General features: G+C 55.4%; 1 protein-coding gene across 5 annotated transcripts in view; it reads right to left on the reverse strand.

The window, feature by feature from the left end:
• Positions 1–10,049, reverse strand: part of caska (calcium/calmodulin-dependent serine protein kinase a) — a 615,545-nt gene that overhangs the window by 103,384 nt on the left and 502,112 nt on the right. For all 5 annotated transcript variants that reach the window (XM_068040666.1, XM_068040667.1, XM_068040665.1 and 2 more), the window contains one exon: positions 5,025–5,102. In XM_068040666.1, coding sequence (XP_067896767.1) covers positions 5,025–5,102 — 78 coding nt within the window. The remainder of the gene's footprint in view (positions 1–5,024; positions 5,103–10,049) is intronic.

The raw sequence follows: 10,049 nt of genomic DNA on the forward strand, positions 1-10,049 counted from the left end.
ACTGTAGGACAAAGTATAAATCGAGAAATAATGGAGGCATGTAAAAAGGGCACTACAATTTTAATGTGATTTTAATCTGCATATCGACTGGACAAATCAGATTGGCAGAGGTACCATGGAAGACGAATTTGTAGAGTGCATCAGGGATTGTTACTTAGAGCAATACGTTGCAGAATCGACCCGGGAGCAGGCTATTTTAGATGTAGTAATGTGTAATGAGGGAGGATTAATAAGTGATATTGTAGTTAAGGATCCTCTAGGGGGTAGCGATCACAACAATTTCAAATTCAGTTTGAGGGCGAGCAACCCGGGTCTCAAACCAGTGTCAACTTAAACAAGGGCAATTACAGAAGTATGAAGAAAGAGTTGTCTAAAGCGGGCTGGGAAGATAGACTAAGGGGAAGGTCAGTGGATGAGCAGTGGCAGACATTTAAGCAGATATTTCACAACGCTCAGCAAAAATTTATCCCAGTCAAAAAGGACTCGATGAGAAGGATGAACCACCCGTGGTTAACAAAGGTGGTCAAGGAGAGTATCCAATCGAAAACTAAAGTATACAAAGTGGCGAAAACTAGTGGTAGGCCAGAAGATTGGGAATTTTTTTTAGGAACCAGCAGCGGATGACTAAAATGCTAATAAAGAGCGAGAAAATTGATTATGAAAGTAAATTGGCAAGAAATATAAAAACAGCAAGAGCTTCTACGGGTATATAAAAAGAGAGTAGCTAAAGTGAGCGTGAGACCCTTGGAGGATGTGACTGGAGAATTGATAATGGGGAACAGGGAAATGGCAGATAATTTAAACCAATATTTTGCATCGGTCTTCACGGTGGAGGACACTATAAACATCCCACAGATATCAGATAAGCAAGGAGCTAATGGGAGGAAAGATCTTGTAACAGTCTCTATCACGAGGGACAAAATATTTGACAAACTATTGGGACTAAAGGCAGACAAGTCGCCAGGACCTGATGGCCAACATCCAAGGGTTCTATTTAAAGGAAGTGGCTGCAGAGTTAGTGGAGGCATTGGTCAAAATATTCCAGAACTCACTGGATTCCGGGAGGGTCCCAGCGGATTGGAAAACCACTAATGTGACGCCCCTGTGCAAGAAGGGAGGGAGACAAAAAGCAGGAAACTATAGGCCAGTCAGCCTAACATCAGTTGTTGGGAAAATGCTAGAGTCCATTATTAAGGAAGAAATAGCAGGACATTTAGAAAAGCTTAACACAATCAAACAGAGTCAATATGGTTTTGTGAAAGGGAAATCATGTTTGACAATTTTGCTAGAGTTCTTTGAGGATATAACCAGCAGAGCTGATAAAGGGGAATGAGTAGATGTAGTGTACTTGGATTTCCAGAAGGCATTTGATAAGGTGCCACATAAAAGATTATTGCACAAGTTAAGAGTGCACGGTATTGGGGATAATGTATTAGCATGGATTGAGGATTGGTTAACTTCCAGAAGACAGAGAGTCGGGATTAATGGGTCTTTTTCAGGTTGGAAAGACGTAACTAGTGGAGTGCTACAAGGATCAGTACTAGGGCCTCAATTATTTTCTATCTATATTAATGACTTGGAGGAGGGGGCAGTGCAATATATCTAAATTTGCTGATGATACAAAAATAGGTAGGAGAGCATGTTGTGATGAGGACATAAGGAATCTGCAAGGGTATAAAGATAGGTTGAGTGAGTGGACAAAAACTTAATGTAGGAAAGTGTGAGGTCATGCACTTTGGTAGGAAGAATCAAAAGGCAGACTATCATTTAAATGGAGAGACACTCCAAAAAATTGCAGCACAGAGGAATCTGGGTGTTCTTGTGCATGAAATACAAAAAGTTAGCATGCAGGTGCAGCAAGTAATTAAGAAGGCAAATGGAATTTTGACCTTTATTGCTAGGGGGTTGGAGTTTAAAAATAGGGAAGTCTTGTTGCAACTGCACAGGGTGTTGGTGAAGCCACACCTGGAGCGCCGTGTACAGTTTTGTTCCCAGTATTTAAGAAAGGAGATACTGGCATTGGAGGCAGTTCAAAAGAGATTCACTAGGCTGATTCCTGGGATGAAGGGGTTGACTTATCAAAAACGGCTAAACAGGTCAGTTCTCTATTCATTAGAATTTAGAAGAATGAGCGGTGATCGTATTGAAATGTACAAGATTCTGAGGGGGCTTGACAGGGTAGATGTTGAGAAGATGTTTCCACTCGAGGGTGAATCTCGAACTGGGGGACATAGTTACAGAATAAGGGGACACATTTAAAACTGAGATGCAAAGGAATTTCTTCTCAGAGGGTAGTGAATGTCTGGAATTCTCTACTCCAGAAAGTTGTGGAGGCTAGATCATTGAAAGTATTTAAAGAGGAGGTAGATAGATTTTTGAAATGTCAGGGAGTTGAGGGCATGAAAGAGGAGTTGAGGTCTGGGGCAGATCAGCCATGATCTTTTTGAATGGCGGGGCAGGCTTGAGGGGCTGAATGTCCTACTCCTGCTCCTATTTCTTACGTTCTTATGAGACTAGAGACTTTAGTTTTGTGGAGATTAAAGAAGCTTGGATTGTTCTTAGAGCAGAGATTTGATACAGGGGTTTAAAATTATGACGGATAGAGTAAATAAGGACAAACTGTTTCCACTGGTAGGAGAGTCTGGAACCACAGGACAGATTTAAGCTAATTGGCAGAAGAACCAGACAGATGAGATTTTTATTGAGCAGTGAGTTATGATGATCTGGAATGTACTGCTGGAAAAGCTGGTAGAAGCAGATTCAATATTAATATTCAAAAGGGAATTGGAGCTGTACTTGAAAAGGAAATATTTGCAGGTCTTTGGGGAAAGAGATGGAGAATGCGACTAATTAGGGAGCTTTTTTAAAGGGCCAGCAGAGGCTGAATGGCCTCTTCTGCACTGTATGATTCTATGAGGACTGATTCATCAACTGAGGAAGAGAGGTAGGTGACAATTAGCTTAGTTTCCTTGCCCATGTTTGACTTCAAGCTGAGACTTCATGGGGTCTGCAGTCAATGTTGAGGATTTGCAACTCCACCTCTCACCACTGACTGTACACCATTGTGCCTCTACCTCCAGTGAAACAGACATATCCAGGAACTATGAATGAAGGAGTCTGGGACAATGTCCAATAGGTATGACTTTGAGAAACAGGCTGTTGCTTGACAGCTCTGTGGGATAGCTCCCAACTTTGGCACCAGTCCCCAGATACTAGAGAGAAGGACTTTACAGAGTTGACTGGACTGGATGTTCCTTGGTCATGTCCTGCCTCAATGCCGAGGTCACAGCCTAGTGGTTCCTTTCTAGTGGTTTGCGAGGCCACTTATGAGGGAGGTTAAGAGTCAATCACATTGATGTGGAACCGGAGTAACATATAGGCTAGGTTGGGTAAGGATGACAGGTTTCCTTCCCGAAAGGACATAGTTGGGTTTTTTCATAGTCAATTCTACTGGTATTCATTTCTTATTTCCAGATTTTATTTTAACCAAATTCAACTTCTCAAACTGCCAAGGTGGGATTCCTGGTTCAGTAACATAACCCTGTGCATCACAAATGGTGGCGGTTTGGAGACACACCTACAATGTCACCACCTGCAGCAAAACACACAACAGTCAATTCAAGATCATAGACTATATATAGAGCAGACTCCATAATAGAGTAACCTGGGGAGTATGTTATATTCCAGAAAGCCAGTTGGTGAAGGATGGTACTGTAGCCAATCTTTATTCAGTCTAACATTTATTTACAGATTGTAACATTACAAGCATACACCTTCTAACTCAACCTCCCACAATTTCAGCAAGTGTCTCTTTATATGTTGTCATGGAACTTTTTTTTCTCCTCTGTTTAAAAACAGTGTGCCTTTAAAAACTAAGGGGCACAGTGTGCCAGCAGCTGCACCTGTTTCCTGGGGAACATCAGGACAAAGAGGAGGTCACATGGTGTATTGTAACTTTTGACTGTGTGTAAAAGACTGGCTTAAACCAGTTTGATCCGAAACCAGCAAAATGTGCTCTGAAGGAAGAAGTGGTCTATATTTTAGCAGAAAAATCCACATGAGCTACTGGCTATGATATTGCCTAAACAGGAAAAAACCTCTGGGAAAAGAACATTTGTATTGTTGGAGGTAGCAAATTTCTTTTTTTTTTACTTCCAAACTCTAAGAGGTCTTTGCCTCAGAAGTGACTCTCTATTGTCTGTTTGTGTTTGCTGGAATTCTCAGTAAAGTTTCTACCGAAAGATTACCAATTTTAAAAATCCAAATAGACCTGTTGCTATACTCCTTGTTGAAAGAACAATGTGACGCCTACTGCAACCAAAGTGCTTAAACGCCTTTCCCTTAGGGTCTGTTCGTATAATTCGAATGGCATCTGACTGTACTACTCTGGGACACCTCACAACTGGGAACATAACCCACAAATCTTTCAACCCAGCTACTTACTTATTCTGAAGAAACATTATGTTTAAACCGGTTAACCGTTGGTTTTTGAATGTATGTGTGTGTGCGCATTAGGGTTAGGATAAATAAGAAGTTATGAAGTCTTTTAGACATAGGTTTATCTCAATAGTGATTAAGATTAAGTTTATTAATAGCTAATTTGTTGTTGTTTAAAGATACCTGGTTTGGTCTGCGGGGGGTTAATAAAGTGTTTAATTTGGCTAATTTCTGGTAGGTGGGAAAACTTTAATAATATGTTATGACCTGTGGAGTAGTGGGACTGAATTGACAGTGCATTACTCCCGCCTCAGTTGTAACAATGTGCTCAACCTGCATAAAATTAAACACAATTGATATACAATTAACAGAGTATACACAATAATTATTTATGGTTCAATAATGTCTCTAACCTACACCTGGTTAACCATAGGACTATCAGATTACGTGTTGGCCCTCACCAAAATTTAAAGTTCAGATGGTATGAAAATTATATTATTTGTTATGACAAGAGCCAATTAGCTCAGAATATATAATATATAAATACCAAATTAATGCACAGAAGATATTACAATTGTGCAACTTGCCTCTTTGGCTCTCTGTACAGCATCACTTGGTGGATTCCTAATCTGTGGCGATGATTTTGTGTTGATCTTGTCGTACAACTAGCAGAGAAAAATAAAAAGCAAAATTCAAGTAAGTAAAGGTACAAGCAGAACAAAGTTTGTATGATTGTATACACATCCCTTTCCAAAAACTGCTTATAGATTACAATCCACTCACGGCAGCACAATTAATGCAATATACAGTTATAATATTTTTGACCACTGCAAATTTGCAATTCACTTCAAGAAGCTGCTTCCTGGTATGAGGTTATATTTTGGGCTGAGCTGGTGTCTTTATGTGCAGGAATGATGAAAGGTTCCCTCTGTGTAATTCTTTAAATAGCCACAACAAGTGGAAACAGATGGATTTATTCCCACATATATTTTAAGGAATTAACTCTTTTCTCCAAACAGCTGCATAACATTATACCAAGCCTCTGACAAGCATGTGCATTGATACAAGTCCACCACACATATAGGTTACATTTTGCTATTTCATATAGGTGGATTCTTTCTGAAAGCAAAATTCTTTTGACTGTAGATAGAGGGCAATGAATGGATCATACAATAGTCACTGACAACTGTCTTTTAAAACTGTCTTCCTTTGCTTTCATTTTCTTTTTAAAAATAGTTGTTACTTGGAAATAAGAAAAATCGAGTTTTGACTGTTACATTACTACTAGGAAATTGACCTTCATAGTGAACTCACTAGAGGTCACATAATCACATTATAGTTCAGTAACTTTAACAAGGGTAACTTAGATCATACTGTGACGCTAATTCCCACAGAACTGGACCATTATATTGCATCAGCCATTGAAAACGAACTTAAATAAGACAATGGAGGCAGCAGAAGTGGAACAATGCACTGTGTTGTGGAATACTGGAATATGGGTGGAGCCGAGAGTTTACCCACACGGATGGATAATTAGCATGCATATAATCTACGTATAGGACAAGGATAAGAGCGGGACGGGGGGGGGGGGGGGGGAAGAGAGGGACGGGGGGGGGGGGGGGAAAGAGAGGGACCGGGGGGGGGGGGAAGAGAGGGACAGGGACCACGGGGGAGAGAGGGACGGGGGGGACGGGGGGGGAGAGAGAGGGACGGTGGGGGGGGGGGAAGAGAGGGACGGGGGGGGGGGGGGGAAGAGAGGGACGGGGGGGGGGGGAAGAGAGGGACGGGGGGGGGGGGGAAGAGAGGGACGGGGGGGGGGGGAGAGAGGACGGGGGGGGGGGGAGAGAGGGACGGGGGGGGGGGGAGAGAGGGACGGGGGGGGGGGGGGAGAGAGGGACGGGGGGGGGGGGAGGGAGAGGAGGGACGGGGGGGGGGAGAGAGGGACGGGGGGGGGAGAGAGGACGGGGGGGGGGGGGGGAGAGAGGGACGAGGGGGGGGGGGAGAGAGGGACGAGGTGGGGGGGGGGAGAGAGGGACGAGTGGGGGGGGGAGAGAGGACGGGGGGGGGGAGAGAGGGACGGGGGGGGGGGAGAGAGGGACGGGGGGGGGGGGAAGAGAGGGACGGGGGGGGGGGGGGAGAGAGGGACGGGGGGGGGGGGGAGAGAGGGACGGGGGGGGGGGGGAGAGAGGGACGGGGGGGGGGGGAGAGAGGGACGGGGGGGGGGGAGAGAGGGACGGGGGGGGGGGGAGAGAGGGACGGGGGGGGGGGGAGAGAGGGGACGGGGGGGGGGAGAGAGGGGACGGGGGGGGGGGAGAGAGGGGGACGGGGGGGGAGAGGGGACGGGGGGGAGAGAGGGGGACGGGGGGGGGAGAGAGAGGGGGACGGGGGGGGGAGAGAGAGGGGGACGGGGGGGGGAGAGAGAGGGGACGGGGGGAGAGAGAGGGGACGGGGGGGGAGAGAGAGGGGACGGGGGGAGAGAGAGGGGGACGGGGGGGGAGAGAGAGGGGGACGGGGGGGGGGAGAGAGAGGGGGACGGGGGGGGGGGAGAGAGAGGGGGACGGGGGGGGGGGGAGAGAGAGGGGACGGGGGGGGGGGGGGAGAGAGGGGGGACGGGGGGGAGAGAGGGGGGACGGGGGGAGAGAGAGGGGGACGGGGGGGGAGAGGGGACGGGGGGAGAGAGGGGGGACGGGGGGGGAGAGAGGGGGGACGGGGGGGGGGAGAGAGGGGGACGGGGGGGGGAGAGAGGGGGGGACGGGGGGGGGAGAGAGGGGGGGACGGGGGGGGGGAGAGAGGGGGAGAGGGGGGACGGGGGAGAGAGGGGGGACGGGGGGGGGGAGAGGGGACGGGGGGAGAGAGGGGACGGTGGGGGAGAGAGGGGGGACGGGGAGAGGGGCGGGAGAGAGGGGACGGGGGAGGGAGAGAGGGGACGGAGGGGGGAGAGGGGGACGGGAGGGGGGGAGAGAGGGGACGGGACGGGAAGAGGGACGGGACGGGAGAGAGGGGGACGGGGGGAGAGAGAGAGGGGACGGGGGGGGAGAGGGGGACGGGGGGGAGAGAGAGGGGGACGGGGGGAGAGAGAGGGGACGGGGGGAGAGAGGGGACGGGGGGGAGAGAGAGGGGGACGGGGGGGGGGGGAGAGAGGGGGGACGGGGGGGGAGAGAGGGGGGACGGGGGGGGAGAGAGGGGGGGACGGGGGGGGGAGAGAGGGGGACGGGGGGGGGGGAGAGAGGGGGGACGGGGGGGAGGAGAGGGGGACAGGGGGGGGAGAGAGGGGGGACGGGGGGGGGGAGAGAGGGGGGACGGGGGGGGGGGGAGAGAGGGGGGACGGGGGGGGGGAGAGAGGGGGGACGGGGGGGGGGAGAGAGGGGGGACGGGGGGGGGGGGAGAGAGGGGGGACGGGGGGGGGGAGAGAGGGGGGGACGGGGGGGGGGGGAGAGAGGGGGGACGGGGGGGGGGAGAGAGGGGCGGACGGGGGGGGGGGAGAGAGAGGGGGGACGGGGGGGGGGAGAGAGGGGGGACGGGGGGGGGGGAGAGAGGGGGGACGGGGGGGGGGAGAGAGGGGGGACGGGGGGGGGGAGGGACGGGGGGGAGAGAGGGGGGGACGGGGGAGAGAGGGGGGGACGGGGGGGGGGAGAGAGGGGGGGACGGGGGGGGGGAGAGGGGGACGGGGGGGGGAGAGAGGGGGGGACGGGGGGGGAGAGAGGGGGGACGGGGGGGGGGGGAGAGAGGGGGGACGGGGGGGGGAAGAGAGGGGGGACGGGGGGGGGAGAGAGGGGGGACGGGGGGGGGGAGAGAGGGGGGGACGGGGGGGGGGGAGAGAGGGGCGGACGGGGGGGGGGGGAGAGAGGGGGGACGGGGGGGGGGGGAGAGAGGGGGGGACGGGGGGGGGGGAGAGAGGGGGGACGGGGGGGGAGAGAGGGGGGCGGGGGGGGGAGAGAGGGGGGACGGGGGGGGAGAGAGGGGGGACGGGGGGGGGAGAGGGGGGACGGGGGGGGGAGAGAGGGGGGGACGGGGGGGGGGGAGAGAGGGGGGACGGGGGGGGAAGAGGGGGGACGGGGGGAGAGAGGGGGGACGGGGGGGCAGGGGGACGGGGGAGGAGAGGGGACGGGGAGGGGAGAGGACGGGGGGGGGAGAGAGGGGGGGACGGGGGGGGGAGAGGAGGGGGAGAGGGGACGGGGGGGGAGAGAGGGACGGGGGGGAGAGGACGGGGGGGGGGAGAGAGGGGACGGGGGGGGGGGAGAGAGGGACGGGGGGGGGGGATGAGGGGGAGGGGGGGGAAGAGAGGGGACGGGGGGGAGAGGGGACGGGGGGGAAGAGAGGGGGACGGCGGGGGGGGAGAGAGGGGACGGGGGGAGGGGAGAGAGAGGGACGCGGGGGGGGGGGAGAGAGAGGACGGGGGGAGAGGGGGACGGGGGGGGAAGAGAGGGACGGGGGGGGAGAGAGGGGACGGGGGGGGGGAGAGAGGGGGGACGGGGGGGGGGGAGAGAGAGGGGGACGGCGGGGGGGGGGGGAAGAGAGAGGGACGGCGGGGGGGGGGAAGAGAGGGACGGCGGGGGGGGGAAGAGAGAGGGACGGGGGGGGAGAGAGGGACGGGGGGGGTAGAGAGAGGGACGGGGGGGGAAGAGGAAGGGGGGGGAGAGAGAGGACGGGGGGGAGAGAGGAGGACGGGGGGGGGAGAGAGAGGGACGGGGGGGGGGAAGAGAGAGGGCGGGGGGGGGGGAGAGAGAGGGGGACGGGGGGGGGGGGGGAGAGAGAGGGACGGGGGGGGGGAGAGGGAGGACGGGGGGGGAGAGAGAGGACGGGGGGGGGGGGAGAGAGAGGGACGGGGGGGGGAGAGAGAGGGGACGGGGGGGGGGGAGAGAGACGGGGACGGGGGGGGGGGAAGAGAGGGACGGGGGGGGGGGGAGAGAGAGGGACGGGACGGGGACGGGGGAGAGAGGGACGGGGGGGAGAGAGGGACCGGGGGGGGGGAGAGGGACGGGGGGGGGAGAGAGGGGGCGGGGAGGGGGAAGAGAGGGACGGGGGGGGGAGAGAGAGGGGACGGGGGGGGGGAGAAGAGAGGGGACGGGGGGGGGGAAGGAGAGGGACGGGGGGGGAGAGAGGGGACGGGGGGGGGGAAGAGAGAGGGACGGGGGGGGGGGGGAGAGAGAGGGACGGGGGGGGGGGGAAGAGAGGGACGGGGGAGGGGGAGGGGGGGGGAAGAGAGGGACGGGGGGAGAGGGGAAGGGGGAGAAGAGAGGGACGGGGGGGGGGGAAGAGAGAGGGACGGGGGGGGGGAGGAGAGGGACGGGGGGGGGGAAAGAGAGGGGACGGGGGGGGGGGAAGAGAGAGGACGGGGGGGGAGAAGGGGGAGGGGAGAAGGGTGGAGGGGAGTAGGTGGTGGGGAGAAGGGTTGGTGGGGAGAAGGGTGGTGGGGAGAATGGTGGTGGGGTGAAGGGTGGTGGAGAAGGGTGGTGGGAGAAGGGTGGTGGGAGAAGGGTGGTGGGGAGAGGGTGGTGGGAAGGGTGTGGGAGAAGGGTGGTGGGGAGAAGGTGGTGGTGGGGGGAGGGGGAAGAGGGGGTGGTGTGTGAGAAGGGTGGTGGTGGGGGGGGGGAGGGAGAGAGGGGGTGGTA

This window comes from Heterodontus francisci, chromosome 10 (genome assembly GCF_036365525.1).
Source record: "Heterodontus francisci isolate sHetFra1 chromosome 10, sHetFra1.hap1, whole genome shotgun sequence".
In the NCBI taxonomy this organism is placed as follows: Eukaryota; Metazoa; Chordata; class Chondrichthyes; order Heterodontiformes; family Heterodontidae; genus Heterodontus; species Heterodontus francisci.